The 26,856-nt window shown below is 40.4% G+C and overlaps 1 protein-coding gene across 3 annotated transcripts in view; it reads right to left on the bottom strand.

Moving 5' to 3' along the window:
* CDKAL1 (CDK5 regulatory subunit associated protein 1 like 1) overlaps window positions 1–26,856 on the bottom strand; it is a 624,642-nt gene that overhangs the window by 509,442 nt on the left and 88,344 nt on the right. For all 3 annotated transcript variants that reach the window (XM_008707717.2, XM_040645106.1, XM_008707718.2), the window contains one exon: window positions 12,330–12,414. In XM_008707717.2, the coding sequence (XP_008705939.1) occupies window positions 12,330–12,414 (85 nt within the window). The remainder of the gene's footprint in view (window positions 1–12,329; window positions 12,415–26,856) is intronic.

Genomic DNA, 26,856 nt, shown 5'->3' with positions numbered 1-26,856 from the left:
CCTCCACTGTTTAGATTTTCAGTGGTTACTTCTAATTCTCCATTTTTTTCACGTTAGATGTACAACACTAAATTTCCATTTAAGTGAAAAACAGCATTGTTCTCAGCTAAAACAAACTTTTTAGAACTACATAAAATAGTGTTTTCTAACGTTTAACTATAGAATGATTTTAAGTCTCAACCTGTCTTCCGAATGGTCACTGAATTTCACGATATTCAATTTTAAACTCTACTTTTGTTTTCTATCTAAATTCTTTTAAAATTTCTAGTTTCTAAACCAGGCTTGTAATTATTGTAACATAAAGCTGAATCTCAGAAACAACGACACGTTTTCCTTAAAGATTCCGTTTCAAATATGCTAACAGCAGGTCTTAGGAGCAGAAAGTATGTTGAAAAACCCAATTACTCCTTATTATCACTATCATCATCATCATTAGTAGTAGCATCAGTATTAGTGTGTGCAACATCTAAGCCATGAACTCTTCCTGTATTTTGTTATTACTTCATCAGAGCCAGGTCAGGGTAACCAAAAAGAGAAAAAGTTCTCAAGTGGCATCTATACTGTTTCTTAGATGTTCTTAATAAAGAAAACAGGAGAAAGAAGGGTCATTTGTCTAAAAGTACGAGAAACTAATCCAATACACGAATCCTGACAAATAAGAAATATAATATGTATTTTGCCCCAAAGACTATAATCTACAGCAAAGACATCGAGTTAATCCCCTGATAAAGTTCTCCCTTTCTCCCTTACCAACAGAACCCCAATTCAGTTAGGGGCAACAATGTGACCAGTTCGAAACAAAAATATACTTACTAGCTTCCCTTACAGAGTAGTCATATGAGATGGTTCCAGCCACTGGCATACACCACACAGTTTTGAGTGGGACTTCCTGTAAAGCTCCTTTAAAGGAGGCACAAAGTCAAGGGGCTTTGTCCCATTTGGTACTTTCTCCTTTTTAGAAAATACGTATAATGGCTAGAGAGTAACATTCACTTTACACCATAATCGAAAGACCACATCCTCGAATTGGTAAACGAAAGCCAGCAACTTCCTAACTATGGACTTCACGTCATATGAGAAAAATAAACCCCCATCTTATTTAAGCCTCTACTTTCTGAGTTTTCTAGGACATGCAGCCTAACTTAATTTCTAAATGATGTAATCGAATAGAAAACAGGAGTACAGAAAAATTTCTAAGAAAAGCTACAGAGGAAGACACTTGCTCTGACAGAGGCAGGAGATGGTGGGCATCCGAAGTATAAACAGAGACAGAAAGCAAACACATGACTTGGTTCATTCATTTGTTCAACCATCACGGTCAACCGCTGTAACCAGGCGCTAGTTTCTGAGGGGCACTTTGAAATGGGGTACAGACACATAAAGAGATGGTTAAATACAGGGTTATTTATATGGGGCAGCCATACATAGCCATGCAGGATTGTGTCTACAAGGAGTGCCATCTTTTTCTAATACCTATAAAGGTGCTATCCAGTCATCAAAGCCTGTATTCAAAGGTGCCTTAAGGACTGGCCTCAGCCCTTGAGCTATAAAAAACAATAATAGAAATAAACATAGGGTACTTTGAATAGGATTTGACTCCATAGATAAGGCTACTAGCCAAAAGCACAGTTGCATTTTACCTGTGGATTCTGTTTATCCTTCACAGCCACACAACCCAATTTTCCATGATCACAGACAACCATGCCTTAAGGTGGTCTAAAATCAAAATAACCCTTTAAAATGGCCCAGGGAACCCCTAAGTACACCCATCAGCAAGGAACAGAAACAGTTAACATGTAATATCTTGGTATCATGTTCTATAAGTTTAAAGGTCAGATGGTTTTTTATTTCATTTATTATGTTATTAAACAATACCGCCAAGTGACTAAAAATTAAAGAAGATTATGCTTCTTACCCTTAGCACATACAATAAGGGGAGGAAAAAAAACACAAGAGTCTTTTTCTCTGTTGTATAAACACACACACCAAGAATAAGTAGAATGTCTTTGAAACCAAAACAATAGGAAATCACTCTTGGCTGAAAGCAAAGGCTCAGATCATGTTGATTTCTTCTTTAATCCTGCTACAGCAAGTTTCTGCATGCTTTCTGGGCCTCCACCTACAGAGTTGTTAGGACAACAGCCAACGCATATATTTAATTACGTAAGTATTCAACGCTATCAGCCAGCTGTTGCCAGTACATAATACACTGACCTCTTTCACTTACTCTCTTGCTTAAAATGGCAAAAACAAAGCAACTGTTTATGTAACAGTAATCATGAAATATGCAAAATACTATTCACCAAAAAGATTTTAGATAACTACAAAACTCAGTTTTGCATTTTAAAATGACTTACTACATCTGAGCTGCTTTTTCTGTTCCTGATTTCCAGAATAAGTTACTAATCCTTCACCTGTGAATTTAGCCATTCCCTCACTTGGTTTTATTTAAGTCAACCAGAAGTTCAACCCCAAAATACACTTTCTCCTTTATTTCTAGTCAAGTTTCTCACTGGGATACACTATATAATAATCTCCTTGCACTCCCCCTCATCTCTGTGTTTTTCCTTGGTTAGGGGACGAGCAATCTGAAGCCTGTAACAAGGAATTAGTCAAAATCTGCTCTAAACTATATAACTCTCACCTTTCGTTTTAGGAATCAAGAGAGAGCTCTTCACTTATGTTTCCAGAAAGCATGTTTCTCCAACACCATTATTAATCCCAGACTAGCTGATGGGGAAGAAAACAATACAAAGTCCTTGCAACAACAGAAAACAGACTAAACAGAACCATGACTCAAGACTTGAATAATACGAATTCACACATGGGATGATAAGACCTAACGTCTCAACAACAACTTCTGCAGAGAAATGTGGTCTTCAGCAGTATCGCTGTCTGCACAGATATTACTATTGGACTCCTTCACAACATCCTTTCTCAAGTTAACCTTCCCAACGCTTCTGCTTCCTCCCCTGCAACAGCCATGTTGATTTTTTTTTAATTTGATGGTTTATCTGATGTTTTTTGCTCATTTGGTGAAACAGAACAATGTTACTCAAATGTAAAAGAAATGCTAGGATAGTAACACAGCTATATTACAAAATTTATATACCTAACACAGAATAATACATTCACAATGACATGCTGATGTACAGATAGAATAATACTAAACTCTCTTCCCCAAAAAGGAAGAATCAGTTCAACCTAACTGTACAAACATGTGTTGAGTAATTACAGTTGTGTGTCAAACTCAAAGCCAAACACTACCAGGTTTTTACCTACACTTTTCTTTCTTCTCCTCTGACTCAAGATGAGTTGCCTCAATTGAGCCAAGGGTCAAGGTCCTGAAGCTGGCCCAGCTCACTGAGTTTGGCAGGGAGAACAAGGTCTTGCCATTCACAGCTGGACTTCTGCCAGCTTGACCAAGTGACCACTCCAAGAAGGGACAAGAATTCCTACTCCACAATCCAGCAACTGCACAACTAGGTATACACCCCAAGGATACAAAACTACTGATTCAAAGGGATACATAAAACCTGTTGTTCACAGCAGCATTATCAACAACAGCCAAATTATGGAAAGAGCCCAAATGATGTGTGTGTGTATATATATATATATATATATATAAACACATATACATACAATGGAATATTAGTCAGCCATCAAAAAGAATGAAATCTTGTCATTTGCAATGATGTGGCTGGAGCCAGAGTGCATTACACTAAGCCATATAAGTCAGAGAAAGACAAATACCATATGATTTCACTCATCATGGAATTTAAGAACCAAACAGATGAACTTGGTGGTGGGGAGAGAAAGGTAAACCATAAAACAGACTCTTCTTTTCTTTTTTAAAGATTTTATTTATTTATTTGACAGAAAGAGACAGCCAGCGAGAGGGAACAGAGGCAGGGGGAGTGGGAGAGGAAGAAGCAGGCTCCCAGCGGAGGAGCCTGATGTCGATTCCAGGACTCTGGGATCACGCTCTAAGCCGAAGGCAGACGCTTAACGACTGAGCCACCCAGGCGCCCCCATAAAATAGTCTCTTAACTACAGAGAACAAACTGAAAGTTGCTGGAGGGCAGGTGGACAGGTGGATGGGTTAAATGTGTGATGGGGATTATGGAGGGCACTTGTGATGAGCACTGGGTGTTGTATGTAAGTGATGAATCACTAAATTGTACTTTTGAAACTAACAGTACACTATATGTTAACTGGACTTTAAATAAAAACTTGAAGGAAAAAAAAAAAAGATTTCTTACCCCCTTCCCTCTAGAAAGAAAATGCAGAGTAACAGTGATAAAAAGTTTCCTGCCTCACTTATTAGGACAAGGGGCAGGTTTCTTCCTAGTTTATAAGGAAAACATAAAAAGAAAACAGCATGATTTCTTAAAAAGAGGGTCCTTTAATATGATATCTGAAAATTAGAGTTTTGTCTCTCCTCTTTGCAAATACACAGGCTGTTTCCAACAAGGGATTCACAAGGGCCTTGGGGGGCCGTTCTTAGAAGAGTTGACAGTCTATTAATGGTTTCTGTTTCCCAAGAAAAGGGAAATCGTTACATAGTAGAGTCAGAGGGTCAAAAACTCCATAAAAAAGAATTTTCCTGAGGTCAGTAACCTGACCCCAAGACTCACAATCTAGTAGAATGCCAAACACGTAAACAAACAATAAAGTGTAATGTTCAACAATAGATGTTTGCATGGGATCAAGAAGCAGCAGAGAATAGAGGGTGATTAACTCTGTGGACCTTAGAGGTAAGGGGTGGGAATTAGAAGGGAGATGACCTTACAGATGATATTACTTTTGAAAGGAGTTCCAAAAGATGCACAGGTTGCCAGGCAGGACTACATGGGTGTGTGTGTGTGTGTGTGTGTGTGTGTGTGTGCACGCACAAGTGCATGCACAGGCACACATGCATGCATTTGGGAGAAAGGGGAGCCTATTTCAGGGAAAAGGAAGAATATACGCAAACACAAAATCATATCACGTCTGGGAGAAGTAGAATTCTACGAAGGAGTGGCAAGAAAACAAGTTAGAGAGGGAGGCAAGAAAGAGATTTTGTAAGAAGACCTTGTTACACTAAGAAATTTTATCTTCCTCCTGTGGCTGGGAAGGACCCAGCCTTCCCAGGGTGTGAAGGAGGGCAGAGCACGGACTGGCCCAGAAAAGCAGCTGAGAACAAGCCGAAGTTCTGCTGTGAAATGAAGGGCAAGAGATAATGAGGACCCGTAACTACAGCAATAACAACAGGAATGGAGGGAAAGGATTACAGTCAGAAGATGTGTGTCTAATCCGTGGCAATCTGAGAAAACATGACAACCCAGGGGTTTGCTGCAAGTTCCAAGAGGAACATTTACTACCACATTAGGACCACAACACTAATAACATCGAGCAAAAGAAAAGAGGAAGAAGAGGGGTCAAAAGGAGGAAGGAAAAGATGTTTTAGAAGTAAAGGAATCAAAGAAAACTCACAGACTCTCTGGAAGAGGACAGTGCAAGCCAACAGGACAGGCAACAGGAGGGGACACAGCAGCTGGGGAAAAGGTTCCGCATGACGACTAGAACCTGAATAGAGAAGGCCAGGAAGCAGTGGGATGCACAGGTCTGGATCTTGGACCGGGAGATGAGGGTCAGAAACAGAAATGTGTGAGTAATCAGGACATAGACAGTATCTAAACAAGTGATGGAGATGGAAAAAAAAAATGGTAGGAGGAAATATAAATTCATGTTCAGCGCAGCACTGTTCGGAGACTCACACCTGGTCTACGACACACACGCAGTCGAACGGTCCAAAACTCTTAACATTCCGGGGCGCCTGGGTGGCACAGCGGTTAAGCGTCTGCCTTCGGCTCAGGGCGTGATCCTGGCGATCTGGGATCGAGCCCCACATCGGGCTCCTCCACTATGAGCCTGCTTCTTCCTCTCCCACTCCCCCTGCTTGTGTTCCCTCTCTCGCTGGCTGTCTCTATCTCTGTCAAATAAATAAATAAAATCTTTAAAAAAAATAAAATAAAAAATAAAAAAATAAAAAAACTCTTAACATTCCACATGGAGGGAAACTTTCTGGTGAGCAGGAAAAGCTGAACCCACGAGGCTGGGAGTGGTAACATCATACAGGACTCAGGTGGCTGCCACGGACAGTTTAAGCAAGGATCTAAAAGCACAATGAACCAAAGCCATCTCCTACAACTAGAAAAGCCAAAAATTAAAACATCTAAGCTAAAAAAAAAAAAATCGACAATATACTGTATTAAAAACTAAGTTTAAAGAACAACTTGTGTTATCTGACCCGTGTTTTGCAAAAGACCAAAACTAAAGCCTACCGTCATTTTTCTCTTTCATGCCAATTATTTCTATTAGAAAAAGAAAAAGATAACCTGACTGCTAGTGAATCTAGGTTAACAAAAGAATCAGTTAAGTTTTTTATTTCCTTATAAACTGGATAATTACTAACTGAAAGGCCAAGCACTTCTCTGTTCTTCGTAAGTTAGCTTTTTTGAAAACATTTCACAAATTCAAGTTGAAAAACTACTACCACAACGAAGAACTCCAAGTTAAATCGACATAAAGCAAAAAAATCATTTCATAAGAAGAACGACCGTCCATTAACTTCTATGTTCTGTCAACGGGACGTTATATAAGGTGCTCTCCTATAGACAAAAGATGTTATACAAAGCAAATACTCTCTGTCTCAACACAAACTTTTCCTCTTTGTTCCCTTCTCCTTATATTCTAATTGTTCTTTCAAGTAATTTCACTCAGATGTCTAAAGCATCCCTTCAACATTACCATTTATTTCTACAGCAAAGGTGGTTCAAAAAACTAGTGATTCTTGTCTATCCACTATCAGTATGGCCAAACCACACTGCCCGTTTGGGTTAATAATGCACAAGGTCAAACAGAGGTTGACAGTCCATGATCAAAGCAAGCTGGCTATTCGTTCTGCCATTTATATAGAACACACAAGATGTGTTTATTTTCACCGGCCTCTGAATGACCTCCTTTAGGTGGCACAGGAAAGATCCCACATTTCTATAAAGCATTAACCAAAGGAGTTTTCTTATTTGATACTCTCATTAAGAGCAAATTTTATTTTTTTGAAACTTTTGATCTTTTTCATTTATTCAAGAGCCCCTCAAGTTAAAGGACATATTGTCTAAATCAAATTGGTGTAATGAGTAAAACAAGGACAGGGCAACCAGCAAAGGCTCAAGAAGAAAGAGTACACATCTAATAGGCTGCCATCACAAAATATGGGGCTCATAGCGATTTTTTTCAAAATTAGTGAAGGTAACAGCATTTAAGATTTCAAAAGTTCAAAAGGCAGCCCCTCCCCCCCCAAAAAAATCACTTAACTCCATTTTTGCTACTAAAACTCGTACTCTTTTATCAATCTGAATACTAGTAACACAAACACTGTAAAAACCCTCATAATCAGATCAGCTAGAAGAGAGCCAGTATAAAGCATTGAGCAGTACAGCCTACAGATTAATACAGCCATTTTCCTATCAGTACATTACTTTGCCTAGATTAGGGAATTATTTAAAGACCGAACATTTTATTATCAGCACTAGTTTATAAAATGAAGACTTCCAAATCATTTTAAGCCAATATTCTCTCTGACCAACGTTAATTAACACTCCGCACAACATTGTATGCAGCGTGAAGTTTGACCACCACCACCAGAGGAGGGATAGGTCCACGGCTATCTTGTCAGGATTACACAAGTCATGGATCTTAATCAATGAGATCAATGATTCATGAATCTTAATATCAATGGTATTAATCACATAAAAAGATGGTCAATCCCTTAGAGTTATCTTTCTTCATTCCTGTTAAAACCAGATGGTTAACTGCCTGGTGGCTTGAGAGAGAGAAAAATGAGGTGATAAGTAAGTAAAGAAAAACAATTATTAAATACCAGAAATATACACCGGAAGAGACACAAAAGCAGAAGATCAGAAATGATGACACTCAGGAAGGAGCGGCAAAGTGAAGCCATCATTATCTGTGTGAGATCTAAACTCATCTTTGCGAACCTACGGGATGAGGTGAAGCAGAACGAGGAGAAGGGAAACAGTCCATCAGACTGTCCTTGAATTTAAATGTTGCCTCACTGTCGTTAAAAAGAAAACACGTGAGAGAGGAGGCTGAAGGGAAAGGATGCAGCATGACGTAAGGTACACTTGAGTTTATGAAGTACCCCTCTTCATTTTTCTTTGTTAGGGGATGGTGATGACAAAGGAGAAGGCATCGAAATGAAGCGAAATGCCTGACAAGAGTAGGTAATCTATCACTGAACGTCCCTAAATGTATACATGTCACTTGAATTTGACATTTTCTCAGTATTAATTGTTATTGTGTCTTTTACCGGATTATACTTATTCTGGAAACGAAACAAATGGTAGCACTGGTGTTTTGTTAACAAGAACTAGTTGTGATTATCAAAAGCCTTCAAAACCATTAAAAAAAAAAAAACATTTAATCACCTGTAATACTGCTTTTACACTTTCTTTCAATCAAGCAGAAGAGTGCATTAAAGGAACCTATGCTTGCTGGCACCAGCTCCCCAGCGTTCAAATGACAGTTTTCTTATGGGATTACTTCATTTAATCATTCAGACACCGTATCATTACTGAGAACCACATACACTACACGGATCATGTAGATAACAAAACCCACTGACACAAGTTATATTTGAGGTTTTAAATAAACTTTTACAAACAGTCTAGCAGCACAGCCATTAGTAACGTTACAAAATTGAGAATCACAGAAACTAAATTCTCTGGATTCTGTAGTGAGGGGTTATCAGCAGCACGAAAATATCTTTACATCTTATTTACCTTTCCTAGAGGGAAAGAGTAGATAACCTGGGGACATGACAGACTTCTCAAAAAATGAAAAGCATTCTTTGAAAACGAGCAGCATCTGGTAATCATCGTTTTCGGCTCGCTGTAACTCCTCCTCCTCGTCCTCCTGACCACGACTCAACTCCCTGTGCCCGCCCTACATCACTGCCACCTCCTAGGCCTCCCACCATAGTGCAAGTAAGACCTCTTCTCTGTTCCTTCTGTTGTTTCTGCCTTGAGGATGCCATCGCATTCAGCTACCACTTCTATGCAAAAAAATACAAAATCTCTATCTCTTCGTGTTGGTCTCTGATAACTGCTTACCTGACAGCTTCACCTGGGAAGCACAGTAATAAAACGGTTAAACACAGTGACTCTGGTCAGACTGCCTAGGTTAAAATCCCAACTCCACCATTTATGAACAGCCTTAGGGAACTTCCTCTGGAAAACAGACGCTTCATCTGTAAAAGCAGAACAGAACTGTAACCTCCAACTCAGTGACAGGCTGCAAGAACTAAGCTAGGTGACATCCAACTGAAGTAAAGCACTTCGAACAGCGCCCAGCACACAGAAGGCCCTCGATAAGGATCAAACAGGATCATTGCTTTATTAGAGTACTTAGGTGTGACTTCAAATACCGGCCTGTTTCAAAACGAAAACATGTCTTCCCTCCAACTGAACTCCCTGTCGGGCATTCCCCACTGCCTTGGAGCCATGGGTCTCGAAGTCATACACGACAATGTTGAAAGTATAAAAAATTCTTCCTTCTTAAGTCCAAATCCAAGTCCTTCCTTCCATATCCAAGCACCTCCATGTGAGATGAGGCCATCAGCTCCCAAACTACTACAGCTCTCGCCCAACATGTGTCCTGAGCTGTACTTTTCCTTGCACCTAACCATCATTCGCACTGCTACAGGAATTAAACCTGAGAGACCAAGGGAGCAAGCACAGCTAGAAAATGAGTGTTTCTTTTAAATTACCTTGTATGGTAGCATAACAATAAAAAAAAAAAAAATACTGCATAGGTAAAAGGAGAAAGGACAGATTTAAAAATAATAATAATAATAAATGGTACTAGAACAATGCAGCTGTCCCTACATTGTTAGGAGAGAAGATGTGAAACATGTACAGATGCTATATGAAGAAGTTATACATTCCTGGAGGGTGAAAGAAGACCTAAATACCTTATTCATGAACTGGAAAACTACAAATGTAGAAAGATGCCAATTCTCCCCTCAAAGTCGTGAAGATATTCGCTCTAATCACAATCAGAATCACAACAGTATTCTTGTTGAACTTGGAGCCTGATATTAAATTTATATGGAAGGACAAAGGACCAAGAAAAGTCAAGACACTCTTGATATCTAATAAATATTTCAACTTAATATGAATCTATATCACTGACTGTGTAGAACCATGCCAGAACGAAGAAAGATGTCAATGGAACCACAGAGAGAGCCCAGGGACAGACCCAAACATCTATGGACACTATGACAGAGTGGGTAATAGACAAAAGGGAAAAGAATGGATTCTTAAGAAACAATAAATGATACTGAAAAAAACAGTGATTACATGGAAATAAAATAAAATTGGACCTCCCTCCTGGTACCATACCACAAAAATTAACTCCAGATGGATTATAAACTTAAATGTAATAAGTAAAAACCATAAGACATTTAGAAGACAACACTGAAGAGTATCTTACCTTCAAAATAAAGAAAGACTTCTTAAATAGTAAGAGCACAGACCCAAAAGAAAAAAAATAAATTTTAACCCAGACTTTCTCCTCATCATAAGATACCATTAAAGAAAGTGAAATGATAAGCCACAATTGATGTTTGCAGTCTGTATAACATGGAAAGATTAGTAGACGGAATACATGTAATATAATCCCACAAATAATAAAAAGACAACTCAGCAGGAAAAAATATTTTAAAAGCCATTTCACAAAAAAGATAAATCCGAATGGCCAATAAACATATAAAAAGATGCTTAACATCATTAGGAATCACGGAAATGCAAATTAAAACCACAGTAAGATATCATCTGTACCACATGATTGGCAAAAATTTAGAAATCTATCTATATGAAGAATCGGCAAGAATGCAGAACAACTACACACATCCCTTACTGCTCAGGGTGAACGCTGGTACTCCCATTCAGGAAAAAGAGGCTGACATTACTAAAGTCTGAACACACACACACACACACACACACACACACACACAGAGCTGTGATCCAATAATTCAACTCCTAGGTACATATCCTAAAATAACTCTTGCACATGCGCACCAGAAAACACGTTCAAAATATTCACAGCAGCAGTGTCCGTAAAAGCAAAATGCTGGGAAAACTATTATCAATAGTAAGATAAATAAATGGTGACAAATTCATTCAGTGAAATGTAAGAATGGCCAGTTATTTCACGTCCATCAAAGGATAAATCTAAAATCTTAATGAGTAAAAGAAGCAAATCTCAGAGCAAGGCCAATAAATAAAGTCCAAAACAGGGCAAAACTAAACCATATGTTGTTTAGAGATACTCTCCACAAATGATAAACTTACTAATAAAAGCTAGGGAATGATGCATGAAAATCAAGGTAAAGATAGTGACTTCGTGGGGATATGATTCAAACAGGGACATATGGTGGTTTCTAAAGTCTTGGCAATGTTATATTTCTTGGGCTGGGTGGTGGATATACAGGTGTTAAGTTTAATATTACTATATAAACTGTACAAGTTTCATAAACTTTTGATATTTGGCTTGATGTATTTCACAATAAAACCCATGGGGGCTGAGCTTGAGCGTGAAGCGAAGAGGAGTCTGGCTGGGAAGGTGAGAAGTAAAACAGGACGACAGCTGAAAGGGGGCCCTGGAGCAGGTTTCAATACCCAGGAAAAGGCATCCGTGGGGTTAAGAGAGGTTGAAAACACAGGAAAATGAGGACATAATTTATAAAGTGCAGTTTCTGAGAAGGTGAGTGGGAGAAGATTTAGAGCACACGTGAAAAAGGATACTTCTTTCACTTGAACCTGAGGGAACACAGTAAGAAGCAAGGACTCGTACGCCACTCTCCCCCCTATGAACTGTGATGCCCTTGAAGGCCGGGCATTACTAGCATGGAGCAAAGTGCTAAAGGGCAGGAAAGAGAAAAGAGGGAAGGGCTGTTTCAAGTCGGTCCAAAAAGTGTGGCCTGGATTCCCTGAAAAGAGGACTCAACAAATATTCAAATCACCTTCAATTAGCTAACTTCACAGATATTCAAATCACCTATCCGGAAAGTCCACAGTGAAGTTCCATTCTTTATCAGATAAAGTCAAAACAGTATCATCTTACAAGTCCAATCCCACTCTCTTTGATACACACTAAATATTTATATGATTAGGGAATTTTTTTAAAGTGGATTTCCTGAACTTCTTCACTTCACTTATTTAAAAAAAAAAAAAAAAAACAGGAAAAAAACAACTTCCACTTACTTAATTGAGTTTCTAAAGTGGTCTTCGGCTGGGTTTTTTACAGTACAACTATTCAGGAGCCATAAATCTGCGTCTGATGCATTTTCTATTAAAAAACAAATATAACAAAGAAATTTCAGTATCACATTTAATCACTGAGAAGCACGCGCGAGCTCACACCGATGGCACTGAGACAGACAGAGGCAGTGGGCGCTCACATGACCACGGAACCGCATGACACAAGGTGACCGCTATACAGCCAGTGGAAATACGTGTGAGAAATACATACAAAAATGGATAACCTGTGCTGGATCTCTTCACTGAAAATATAAAGGAAAGAAGCATTTTCTTCCTTTATTTTCAACACTTGAGACTATTTGAAAACTTCCAAAAACTGCAGCAGAACGGCCTAATCCTCCTTCTGAATATGCAAATCCATTGCCCCCTTTCGGACAGTGTCAGTAAGTTTCAGGCACAGGTATTATCATATGCTGAATATTCTGCAGCTTAAGAAGTTATTAAGAATAGAACTGGTCTTCCCTGAAAAAGCTAATGATTTACCACAAAGTGAGCCTTTCACTCCTCTCACCAATTTGATCAAATATTGTTATATATGTGGTCCCCCTCATCTGCAGGGACACATTGCAACACCCCCAGGGATTGCCTGAAACCGCAGATAATACTGAACCCTATAGATGCTATCGTTTTTCCTACACATACATATCTGTGATGAAGTTTCTTTTATAAATTGGCACAGTAAGAAAATAACAATAATAATAAAACAGAACAATTCTAACCACGTACTGTAAAAAAAAAAAAAAAACTTCTGTTAACAGGTCTCTCTCTCTGTAAAAATATTCCATTGTACTATGCTCACCCCTCTTCTTGTGATGCTGTGAGATGATAAATGCCTACATGATGAGATGACAAAATGTCTATGGTGAGGAGATGAAGTGAGGTGAACACACAGGCATTGGGACGCAGCCGTAGACTACTACTTGACCTTCTAACAATACGTCATAAAGAGGGTCATCTGTTTCTGGACTGTGGTTGACCACGGGTAAGTAACCGCAGATAAGGGAGAAGAACTACCGTACTGTGATAAACACCCTGGGAATGCAACCAATAACCCAAAACCATCCAATTTATGAAAGGAATTTGTAAATGCCTAACGTGTTTACTGCTATTCCGACTACCTTGTCGCCTAACGGGACGTACTCATTAAAACAGGACCACCACAATGAAAAGAAAACCAAAACTGAAAACCACAGCACCTTCCATGTATACTAATGTAGTAGCAGTCGCTAAGGTACAATGACATGAAGAACCAGGAGGACAAACAGATGTCTGTGTGCACATTCTCCACCTGGGAAGGGAACTTCAAGGGAGAGCATTACGCCAAACGGATGGCGAGCACATCAAAGCTTCTGGTAAACTGGCAAAAACTTTTTTTCCCAAACATTTGATTATAAAAATGATGAAATATTTTTATACAGACAAGAACAAAAAATCCTTGAATTGATTAAAGGCAAGGGAACGTGCTAATTACTATGTATCCCTCCTAACCTGTCTCACTCCTTCCATTCCTGTCCCCCACCCACACCCCATGGTCTATTTGCCCTCCCAAAAAAAAGCCAGAGTGACCTTTTACTTAAGAAATCTGGTTACGTCACTTCCCTGCTGAAACTCAGAAATGATGGGTACTTACGTACCTCCCCTAGTTCCCTCCCAATTATTCTCTACAATGCCACCTGAAGACATTCCTCTAATATCAATCTTCTGATGATTTTCAGTGGTATTCAAGGCCTTTCCAGATTCAGCCACCTCCCCCACTTCAATATTCATTTCTCCCTACAGTCATCTGTCCCTCCAGCTACACTAAACCACCTGAAATTCCTGAAGCCTACACTACTCAACCCAGCTAGAATACCTCTGTTTCCTATCTACCTTGCTCACTCGTACTCATCCTTCAGCTGCAGCCTGAGGTCCGTAGCTGCCTCTTCTCTGCACTCCCATGGCAGACTGTGCATAGACCATTCCAGCATTTCACATTCTGTATTAAAATAATTCATTTTTCCGGCCCGTCTTTATTACTATTTAAGAGATACTGAAGACAAAAATTTTATCTGCTGCCCTCTGAATGTCCAGGGCCTAACACAGTGGTGGGCACAGAAGAAACATTCAAATACCCTGGTACACTGAACAAGGTGCAAGTAGGTTCAAGAAGAAAGACAGATGATACCTAACGTGGACCACACGCATATGGCACTTCTACCATCCTGTTAAAGCTCTGAAGGCAATACTAATCTTCAGGAAAAAGCTTCAAGAGAGTCGCCAATTTATTTCACAAATACTTCGGGCTGAGACTTTATCTTGCTCACAGTTATATGCCCAGTACTTACCACATACGGCACCTGGTACCTGGTAGATATCCATTAAATATGTACTGAGTGAATGCTGAATTTTGAAAGACAAAGCTAAACTATGAGCAATGTATTGCACAGATAAGAAAGAACCAAGGATGTCTGTTAGCTAATGATAAAAATAAATAAATAAAGGCTAGGCATTTAGTTAAAATAAACAAAGAGGGGCGCCTGGATGCCTCAGCCAGTTAAGCATCCGACCCTTGGTTTCAGCTCAGGTCATGATCTCAGGGTCGTGAGATCAAGCCCCACATCGAGCTTCAAGCTCAGCTCAGAGCCTGCTTGAGATGCTCTCTCTCCCTCCGCCCCTCTCCCTGCACACACGTGTATATGTGCTCTCTAAAATAAAATCTTTTAAAAAATTAAAATTAAAAAAAAAAATCACAAAAACCTAAAGACAGAACTACCTGTGCCAGATGCCAGCTTTGTAGCTTGGCACATTCTACTCAATCACCTTAACGCCACTTCTCACAGTAAAGACAACGTTTACCATACAGACTACAACAAAAGCCCTCTCAAGGAGAACTCCAGCAATAAACATGGCAAATTATTCTACTTTGTCTGAAATGTTGTCAATGTTGGAATGTACAGACTTTCAAAATAAAGCGAATAATATGCTTGGCGATCTAATTGCAATCAACAGGAATCCAATGGATACGCCAAAATGCCTACAACTTTTTGACCACCCCTCAAAAGAGAATGTCCCTTACAATGAACACAAGAGTTTCTTATCCAATTATTTCCGACAAGAACAAAAAATGTTTTGTGTTAGTACATCTTACTTAATATTGTCAAAACATTCCATTTATAAACACAAATCAGTCAATAAACCACTATAACACAATGAGGATTTACTGTGCGCCAGGCTCTGTTCTAGGCACAGGGGATATGGCTGTGAGAAGAGTTTCTACCCTCAAGGCGTTTAAGTCTTAAGGAGAAAGTCTGATTAAAACAAGGTAATTTCAGGTACTGCTCAAAGCTATTAAGATCATAAGAGAGGTAACGGACAAAGAATAGATCAAAATAGGTCTCACTTAGGAGTTTAAATCTGAGTTGAGACTCAAGTAATAAAAGATCACGCAAACACCATGCAAAGAACAGAAGAACATTTCAAGAAGAAACCCCCGCAAGTACAAAGGCCAGGAAACAAGAGCGAGCTTGTCGTGTTCTAGGACCAGAGAGAATAGTGTGACTGGACACAGGGAAAGTCGGGATAGAAAGGTTGGAGAGGCAGGCAGCAACCAAAGTATTTGGCAAGTTGAGAACTTCCTATTGTACTGTAAAAATTACAGGAAGTCACCATGGGTTCCAAACAGCTAACTTCTACTTCGGAAAGCCCATTCTAGAAGCGCCATGAACACTATAGATGGGGCAAAAGTAAAGCAAAGGGGGAAAAGGTAAAGGCAAGTTAAACCAGTTGGAAGCTGACACACTGGTCTGAGTAGGAATATGTGAAAGAGCATGGTAACCTGCACCGGGGTCATAGCAATGGCAAAAGCAAGAAGGCCAACAGGGACCTATTTTGGAGGCCAAATCAAGAGAATTCACTGATTAGAGAGGAACAGTGCAAGAAGGAATCAAGTAGGATTCCTAAGCACATGGCAGGAATTTGGGCCTGAGTCTCAGTTGTTTGTGGTGCCATTTACTGAGATGGGGAGGGAAGGTGTGGAAAGAAACAGATCTGGGGACAAGAGAATCAAGAGGGCTTTTGGGGGGCCACACTTTGGCTGAGATCCCTATTAAATGTCCAACTAGAAATACTGGTTGGCTATTGGTATAAAAGAAACTGAAGCTCAGGGGAGTCTTTCAGGGGGATAAACAAATGGGAGGCTCAAAACCCTACAGAAGATATCTGAACTTATGGAAATGGAGGAGCTCACCTAAAGAGAGATTACAGGAGAAAAAAATAGGACAGAGAAAGTGGTAGAAGACAGAACACGGGGACATTCAAATATCTGGAAGAGAAGTGAGATAGGAAAAGGATACTGAAAAGGAGCAGCACATTAAGAGGATTAAAAAAAACGGAAAACATGGTGTCACAGAAATCCAGAAAAAATTTTTTGAAAAAGGTATAAATATGCTAAGAGTTACATGCTAAGAGTTCAAGAACGATATCTGCATCTCTGTGCCCACCCACAATCACTCAAAGGCCCTGTTTTACGAAATTACACAGAAACAAACACGACAAAAGGGGAGTGAGGAGAAACTGTATATGGCTATTTGCCAATAAAGAATAAAGACTCTTTATTGTTTTGCCACCTAACAAACACATTTTCTGGGTTTTAAGATGCCAACACCCATTAGAAACACTATCAACTTTGCAACAGCTCTTCAAGAGGGGTGGAAAACTGCAGTCACGTTCTTATCAATTTTAAGCTCTATCCCAACCTCAAATATTAACACTAACAGGGTAGGAATGAAGGGCATCTGAAACAGAAATATGCTAGTTTAGCGTGTCTACCATCTAGAACAATCAAGAAATGCCAGAAGACCTGCCTTCCCAGGACCCCATCACCCAAAATTAAATAACTGTTCAATCAGACTACCACTGGTGGATGACTTGGTTATCAGATTAAATATCTGCAAAGAGAAAGTTAACACCTTATGGTCTTACTTTAATCAGAGCCTTCATGTCAGGTTCTCCAGTGAGTTGGAAGAGAAGCAGTTAGAGAAGAGCACTTATGGGAAAGCAGCACTATGCAGATGGGCTAGAATGAACCAAGCAAGGGAGAGGAACTCAGAAGACACCCAGCTTGGAGGCTTGAAGAAGATCCAAGAAAGATTTCTACCTTTCTTGGATGTGGCTTCCAGCACAGATAACCCCCAGTATGCGGCTGAAAATCATCTGCACGTCAGTCAAATACTCTGCCAGTGTCAGAGCTGGGACCACACAACTGGTCTAGAAGGGAACAAACTTCAGACCAGCCAGATGGAATCTGGGAACCAAGACTGGATGATTTTCAGGCTTTCACGATGACAAATAGTGCTGTAATGAATAGTACTGTGCCGATATCATTTGGTATTTTTCCCAGATTACCTCTGGCATCAAGTCCAAAAAGGTGGGACTGTTGTCAAGGGATAAATTCGTTATGTCATTCCCTTACCCTTTCAAATTCCTCTCCAAAAAGGTGTGCCACCTTGCACTTCTGTGAGCAGTGCATGAGCTTGCCCACAGAGCGTGCTACCAAACATCTGTACTTAGGCCAGTCTGCTGAGAAATTGGATCCAGTGAGGTTTTAATATGCATGTCTCTTATTATGAATGAGTTGAACATCGTTTCATATATTTAAAGGTTATGTGCAATTTTTTTAAGTGTTTTCCATTTGTTCACGTCTTTTGCCCACTTTTTTTCCCTCGGATCCAACAGTCATTTTTACCTCAAGTTTCAATTACTAATAAACAGAAACACACACAGGGAATATTAATTCTTTGTCAATGATATATTACATTATTTTTTCCAGTTTGTCATTTTTTATAGACTTTCTTCAGATATTTTTATTTCTAGGATATCAAATTCATCAACGTCTTCTCCTTTTGCTTCTGGATTTTGAGTCATAATTAGCAAGTTTCCTCTATTCCCAGATTACCAGGAGTTTGCCAGTGTTTTCTCCCAATACACATACGGTTTCACGTGTAGATCTTTGGTCTGTTAGGAATTTATCCTGATACACACTGATCTCATCCAACTTTTTAAATGCAAAATGAAATAAAATCTTATATTCCACATCACATTGGAAAATATTAAAAGGTAAGATATTATCTAGTGCTAGCAAAGGAATGGAGAAACTGGTAACTTGGCTGACGGCAGTCTACATTCATGAAACTCAATGTGGGAATAGCTCTCAAAAATTTAAATGTGCATCAGAATTTCTCTAACACCTGCTTGTCGGGCTACTTGTACCACACACACGCATATTTATAGATACACACATACAGAGACCAATAATCAATCTTTTAAATCTCAATGAACATTACTGACAAAGCAAATAATCCAGAAAGCCCACATATCCATTATAGGGAAAATGTTTAAATAAATTATGAAACTACTCCTAAAATACCACTGAGCTGTCTAAAAAGCAAGATAAATCTGTAAATCCTGATTTATAATAATCTTTGTTAAATCATCAGGTAAAAGAAACCAAGGTACAGACAGGAGATCTCGTATATGTTTTTTACAAAGAGGAATTACATTCTAAGTAGAGAAAACTTCTGGAAGCATATACGGGACACTGAGGTGTTTGCCCTTGGGAGTCAGAGGAAGGGCGAGTTGTTCATGTGCTCCTTTTATATTCTTTCTCTTTTCTGTCTTCAGACTTGCATGGGCATTACTTTTATAACTGTGTAAAGTGAATCCTGAGAAGGGGCACATTAACATTTCATTTATATCCATCTGTAGTGCTTGAATTTCTTCAAGTATGTATTGCTTTTTTTCTTAATTTTATGTTATGTTAGTCACCATACAGCACATCATTAGTTTGTGATGTAGTGTTCCATGATTCATTCTTTGCTAAAGTATGTATTGCTTTTGATCAAATCTTTTTAATTTCTTTTAAGTTTCCTTTTCCAGAGAGCTTAGAATCAATAGTGTTCTTTCATTTTAAGGTGAGAATATAAAAAGCTATTTCCCTGCTGAGATCCATCATGAAAACAGTGACCTGATATACATTTTCTGAGGGACTTCTTTCCCCACTGCTAAAAGCTTTTGTACTCACTGAACCAAGGAAATGATGGTCATTGGCACACCACCTACTCTGAGTGTGAGGAGAGAAAAACAAACTACTATTTGTTTTAATCAAAATGCATTACTTTCCAAACTATTTCTTTATATACACAAGAAAAATTGCCTTTAAATCTAAAGTAATAAAAATCTGATTGGCAGTAACGATAATAGCTAGCATTACTGAGTACATATCATGCATCCAGAAATGAGCCAAGCATATCATATTCACTTTTTTCCCCACTTAATCTTCCCATTTTGAGGTAGGTTCGCTTTTACTCTAATTTTAGACAGGGAATCTAAGACTTAGATAGGAAAAGTCACTTGCCTAAAATCACACAGCAAGGGGCGGGGGGGGGGCAGGATTAGAAATCCAGACAAACTGACTCCAGAGATTATAAAGTTAAGGAAATTAGAATGCCTCATTAGTAGCTCTTTGCCTCCTGATCAAAAATAATACAGACAATATCTAAAAACAAAATAAAGTAGTACACGGCCTTGAGGTTGCCTCACGATATTCCTAAGACAACTAATAATCAGGCTTCAAAAAGAACTGTTTGCTATTTCCAAAATTTCCAAGATCTTGAACATGTCAGCTCTTGGCCTTCTATAATCCGTCAGAGACATGCAAATAAAGAGAGAATTAATACGGAGCACAAGATTACTCCAAAGCACAGGCTGACTGTCACAGCAACCAAGCTTCCCTTCACCCTGCAGGCTTTCACACAATGGCCATTACAGAAGAGATGGCCGTGGTTCGTATCAACACTGCTCAGAACGCAACTTATCTCACACAACTGTTCCACTGGAAAGTCACCTAGAGGAGCGGCATACAACAGGGACTCGAGCCTATTCGTAAATTTAAGCAAGGCAGTTAAGAAGGCCGATACAAAAGGAAAATTCACTAAGAACAAAATGAAAAGGGGGAAAGACGCTGAATGTTTTAAACCCACAAGCATTTTGGGGGAGTCTCTTCACCATGGAACTCTGGAAGACAAGTCCAAACAGTTTAAATGTCCATCATTAATCATGCCCAGGGAGTTGACTGATGTGATACAAATCACTGGATGCCTACTACAAAGTCAGAGAATACAGTGTGCTTTCGCAAGAGAATTTAAAAGCACCATTAAGGTGCACGTTTAAAAATAATTTCTTAAAACCAATAAAAGGCAAAATAAAAGTTCTGGTCAGTGGATTCATTTTCTTCTTCTGCATCCCATTCGTTGTTCTCCACAGCGACTGGGTGATGCACAGAATGCAGGAACCATGTTTTCAAAATCTGTTTTACAAAAGCAATTAAAATGATCCATAAGGGAGAGCCTGGGTGGCTCAGTCGGTTAAGCACCTGCCTTTAGCTCAGGTCATGATCTCAGGGTGCTGGGATCCAACCCCACCTCGGGCTCCCTCTCCCTCTCCCCCTCCGCTTTCCCCCCACCACCGTGTGTTCATTCTCTCTCTCTCTCTCTCTCTCTTTCTCTCTCTCTCTCTCAAATATGCATAAATAAAAGCTTTAAAAAATACATCCATAAGAAAGTATTCTGCCTTTAGCCAGCTAAGGGTTGGAGAAGTGGGAGGTTGGGAAGAATAAAATGGGCAAGGAAAAGGAGGAAGGAGTAGGGGAGAAGGGAGCCCTTAAGGGAGAGGAGAAATGAAAGAGAGATGGACTATCTCCAGTTCCCAGTCTGAAACACTCAGGGCAAGAACCGACCCTGCACTGCAGAGTGTTGGTGACTGTGCGCTGTGTTTCTGAGTGAAGCAGAACACAGGTGCTCCTATGGGGGAGCACTTATTCCTAGAGATTACTTGTATAATAAGTCTATTCTTTTAAAGCAGTCCTGCTGAGTGCTTCACAGACATAAGATGAAGCCAAGGGTCAGCTTGAACTCTGTTTAGTGTATGAAGGGAAAAGAACAATTTTTTTTTCTTTTAAATGAGAAATAATGGCTGGCAAAACTCTACCAATAGCTACTGAAAACTAATTACATAGCTAAGTAGGGCTGGCCATAATCAAAATCCGAGTTCAAGACAGACCTTTTACTTACTATGTAGAAAAGAACACTTCTAATATTCCCCATCCTCATTCCAAATTAAATTGCTCTGTTGATCCTGACACATAATTAGCTCAGAAGTCACTCCATCTAAGGAATCCCTAACAGGATATCTATTTCTACATGTTAAATAGGTTTATAAACTAAGAGCCAATATACAAACCAAATGAACTTGTAAGGGCACTTCAAGATCTGGTCACCACCCCTCTCTCCAATACCCCCGCCCACCATGCCCATCCTGCATGCTGCCGTGCCTGCCACATGGAGCTTTTACCCCTCAGGCCTAATGAGTCAAAGTCAAAAACTAGGACCAAGATCTAACAGAAAATAAATAAATAAATAGGCAGAGAATGTGAACTTAAGAGTTCACACAAAAAAGAAACACATGTGGCTCTTGAACATACAAAAAGATGGTCAATCCCATTCTTAAAATAAATGAAAATTAAAACTGCACTAAGGGGGGGCGCCTGGGTGGCACAGCGGTTAAGCGTCTGCCTTCGGCTCAGGGCGTGATCCTGGCTTTGTGGGATCGAGCCCCACATCAGGCTCCTCTGCTATGAGCCTGATTCTTCCTCTCCCACTCCCCCTGCTTGTGTTCCCTCTCTCGCTGGCTGTCTCTATCCTATCGAATAAATAAATAAAATCTTTAAAAAAAAAAAAACTGCACTAAGGGGAAAAAAACAACACAACTATACCACGTTTCACTTACTAGAGTGTCAAAATCTCAAAAGCTTGTTAACACACCGTGCTGGTGAGCTGTGAGGAAGCAGGCACTCTCAGGCTGTGTCCCTGTCCCAAAGGGAAACTACAACAGCACCCATGCACGCAGTCTGGCAACATCTCCTGAAATGGCAATTGTGTATCCTCTGACCAAGAAGTCCTAAGGAGTTAGCCTAGTTACAAAACATTACTTGCACATGAGCAAGGCCATTCACTGCAGCATTATTTTCAATAGTACAGGGTGACTGATGGAAGACGTTTCAGTATATTTGGAACTGAGACTGCTATCAAGCTGCCCGCAAGAGAAGAAACGGAATGAAGAACCTCTAAATCCTAATACGGAGAGGTCATCAGGACAGCTACCCAAAGAATAAGATGCTACAAAATACATACAGTAGGCTACCACGGAGGTCCAAGGGGGAAATCTAGAATACATCATCACATTTCATTTATTTGTATTCCAAGTGTCTGGATGTGTATCAGAAATAAATAGCGACTGGCTAGAACTGGGAGGAGGGAGCAGGAACAGGATTTCCTTACAGGAGACAAGGTAAGAGGAAGACTTCCTTCCTTGTATAATTTTTTATTTTTTAACCTATTCAAAAATTAAGCATTTTCAAAACAAACAAAAAGCAACTGTAAAAACTAGCATGTCTTAATCTTCTGGCTCTCTTCCCATTTCTTTATTCCCTTTACAGTCCAACATCTCAAAAGAACGATCTCTTTGTGCCCACTTTCTGTCATCTCCCTTCATTTTGGTGAAGACCCTTGAGCATTCACCCTTTCTCTGAAACCGCTTTCATCAAGGGAATGGATACCAAATGCCGGATACAGCAGCCGCACGATGCCGTCTAACACCCTTTCTGGTTGGTGTCAAGGGCACAGCTCTCCTGTCTTCCTCTTACCCCCACCTCTCTACTTTATCCATTCCCCTCTGCCCTCCATGAAATAGAGCTCCTGAAGACCTAGATTTTGGTTCTCTTCTCATCTATGCACTAGATGATCTCAGTCGTTCCAAAGGTCTAGAATATTACCATTATGCTGAGAGACGAGACGCAAATTTATACTTCCAGATCAGACAACCATCCGAGCTCACTACTCAACTCACCCCATAACATACCCCCTGGAATGCATCAAAGAAATATTAAACTTGACAAAATTCATTTCCGAAATCGGGATCTCGAATTATCACTCTTGTATTCATTCACTCATCAGGTTCTAGTTAGGAAACCACTCTCGACATTTTAGAAAACTACAGAAATGTGGTTACAGGGGCGATGGAAAAGCCAACACACCAAACAGGGAATGGTGAAACAACTGTGAGATGAGTAACAGCAAGAAACCACTAGCAGCCCAAAGGCTGGAAGGACCCAGTAGAAGAGGTGGAACACTAGAAGCCCCGAAACTGCCATCATTGGCAGGGGCTAGAAGGAGGGCAAGAGCTGCCCAACGGGAGCTGGGACTGCAGAGGCAGGAGCTGTCTGATCGAAGTGGAAGCTACAGGAATGAAACTATCATGTCCTCGGACACGACCCAGAGCACAAACTGAGGGAGGAAAGTACCCTACCTTCTTCCCATTCCTATCCTCCAGTCTTCCATCAGCACCTCTCATTAGCCAGTCCTACCCACAAGAGCCAGAAGGTGGAGAAGACTGCAGAAGGAAGTTCCATGCAGTAAAGAGCAGGACAGAGAACATCGGGATTGTATCTGAGAGCCAGCAGGCAAATGACTGAACGTCACACCTCTTCCAGTCCTCCCATTTCCCTGATCGGCACATCCACCCAAATGCTGAAACCAGAGACCTGGGAGTCACCTTTAACCGTTCCTTTCCCATCACCATCCCCTGCAGCATACCCAGTCACTCCCAAAGGATTTTACCTCCAAAATAATGTGAATGCATCTACTTCCCTCCACTGCCACCACCCTTGCATGAGCCAAGGTGTCTCCCCCAGACCATTGCAAGTCTCCTGCTTCCCTACAACTGTGGTGAAGCAACGCAGAGCCATCAAAGAACCGAATGCCTGGGTGGCTCAGTTGGTGAAATGTCTGCCTTCAGCTCAGGTCATGATCCCAGGGTCCTGGGATCAAGTCCCGCATCGGGCTCCTTGCTCAGCGGGGAGTCTGCTTCTCCCTCTCCCTCTGCCCCTCCCCCTGCTTGTGCTCTCACTCTCTGTCAAATAAATAAAGTCTTTAAAAACAAACAAACAAACAAACAAACCACTACCAAAGAGCCAAAGGAAAGCTAGAACTTTTCGTTATAATAGGCTTGGGTAATCTCTACATACGGATAACTGAAAACTGGGTTAATTAAACAGCTGAGTTGAAACCCTATTTTGGTAAGGGAGAAAATAAGTCACTATTGATAATTCACTACATACAAAAAAAACAGTTGCTAAAAAATGCAATCGTATCTTCTTTTTTTAAGAACTCAGCAAAATACAAATCCAGTTTATTGTTGAACAACATTTCACACTTAAGCAGACCAAAAAAATAAACAGCAACTGCATCAACAAAAAAAGGAAAAAAAAGAAAGAAACTTTTTATCTTTTTATCTGGCCTTTTTAACCATCTCCTAAAACCAACAACTTAAAGTACAGTGACGTAAGCACACAAAAAGCTACTGGAATGCTCGGGGTAAGATCTGTTGCTATTTTTCTCTCCTTCGAGAGTGTAATGAACGTGGTCACAGCACAAGTCAAGTCAGAAGGAGGCCAGAGGGGCGCCTGAGTGGCTCCGTTGTTAAGCATCTGCCTTTGGCTCAGGTCGTGATCCCGGAGTCCTGAGATCAAGCCCCACATCGGGCTCCTCCGCTGGGAGCCTGCTTCTTCCTCTCCCACCCCCCCTGCTTGTGTTCCCTCTCTTGCTGGCTGTCTCTCTCTCTGTCGAATAAATAAATAAAATCTTTAAAAAAAAAAAAAGAAGTAGGCCAGAGAAGGCTCCAAGGCTGGTTGGATCATCTGAGGTTATTAACCTGAGGGGATTATCTGACGCCTCACAAGATGAGCAAAAATACAAAATGTAAATTAAAAATACAAATTTTCCTTTTTAAAGTACTTTTAAGAAAAACAGCTGGGCCACGGCAGTTTGCATGTTGCAACTGCTGCAAATCCATGTTGCAGTTCTGGGTGCTGGAATGCTGGCGTCACCCACGGGTGGCATGGTCCACGGCAGGCTCTCTACTCACATGTGATCACGTGTTTAGATTCTGAGACAGGAAGTGGAACATGAATGGGTCATGGTGGCTTTTTTTTTTTTTTTTTTTTTTGAGTTTAATTTTTCCTTTTTTGCTGTCTGGTCATCCTCATTGGTCTTTGCTCCCAGGTGTCGACATCATCATCCTCAACATCTGCTGCTGCCTGTTGGCCTGGGTCTACCTCTGCCTCCTCCCCTTCATCTCCACCCTCTTCCTCCTCCTCCCCTCTTCCCGCTCCCTCCCCTACTCGGCCTACCTCCCTGGTGGCCTTCTGCTCCCCACTTTCCTCGTTAGCGTCCCCACCAGCAGGTACATATCTTCCACCCTCCACCCCCTCCACAATTTCCTTCTCGTCCCGTAAGTCCTTGGTGGTGACTCAGAGCTGGTGTCCATGACCACGTCTGATGTGGTGGGGGCATGCCGGGGGTCCAGTGCAGCCCACTAGAAAGAAAGCCAGAGTCTGGGGACTATGGGGACAGGACTGCCCAAGTCTGCGTTGGCAGAGGCGGCCTGGGGGGGAGGGGTGCAGCAGGCGAGGAGCCAGACCTGGCGACAATGCCTGGATGGCTTTCCAGACCCACCAGCCCAATCGTAACCTTAAATTCATGTATTCTATGGAAAATTTCCTTCCTGATGCAAATATTTTAAAAGTAATATGCTGAAAAAGAGTTCTATTTAGCCAAGGAACAAATCATAACCAAGAAAAACCACTCACTAGCAAATTTGCAAAACATCTGGTTTTCATTCAGAATGATAATCAAACCCTCAATTGTGCAGCACAAATCAATAACTTGAGTCATCTGCTAGGAAGGACCCATTCACCCCCTGACCAATTTCCAAGACAAATTCTAAGTACAGAAGTATCTCCTTGAAGTGAAGTATAGGTTATATGCTGAGTATTACCTCTAATACAAGAGCTACCTCTGGATTTTAACTTTGCAAACTTAGCAGATCAAAACAATTACCAATTTGGTAAGCAAAAGAAAAATGCCCACAGGAAACTGCCAAGACAGGAAGGTTCCAGATCAAAGACAGAGCTACAGACTAGGCCTAGGTTTGCTAGAAAACCTAGAAAAGTGCAAAGAAGAGTGTGAAAGATCTCTGAATAAAACAGGGAGGCTGAATGTACTGAGTCAAGTACTCCAAGGTCAGTGTCCGTTCTGATGCGTCAGGGTCCGCACCATACCACCAGGATATATTCTGAACACGACTCTGGGAGAGAAACAAAATGAGCTGGATGTATACCTAGTAGGCATCCAGTAATTGTTCAACTGAATAACAGATATCCATAAATAATATTTCCCAAATAGCAATTTCAAACTTTCTAAAATGACAGATATGAATTAACAATTAGAGACCAAAAATAAGTAATAACAAAGAGAAGAAACAATATTGCTTAAAAAACTATCAGGGGGCGCCTGGGTGGCTCAGTCAGTCAAGCGTTTGC

Source organism: Ursus maritimus, unplaced genomic scaffold (genome assembly GCF_017311325.1).
Source record: "Ursus maritimus isolate PB19 unplaced genomic scaffold, ASM1731132v1 scaffold_30, whole genome shotgun sequence".
Taxonomy (NCBI): Eukaryota; Metazoa; Chordata; class Mammalia; order Carnivora; family Ursidae; genus Ursus; species Ursus maritimus.
Note: the sequence above shows the minus strand (reverse complement) of the source record. Positions and strands in the feature narration are given on the sequence as shown.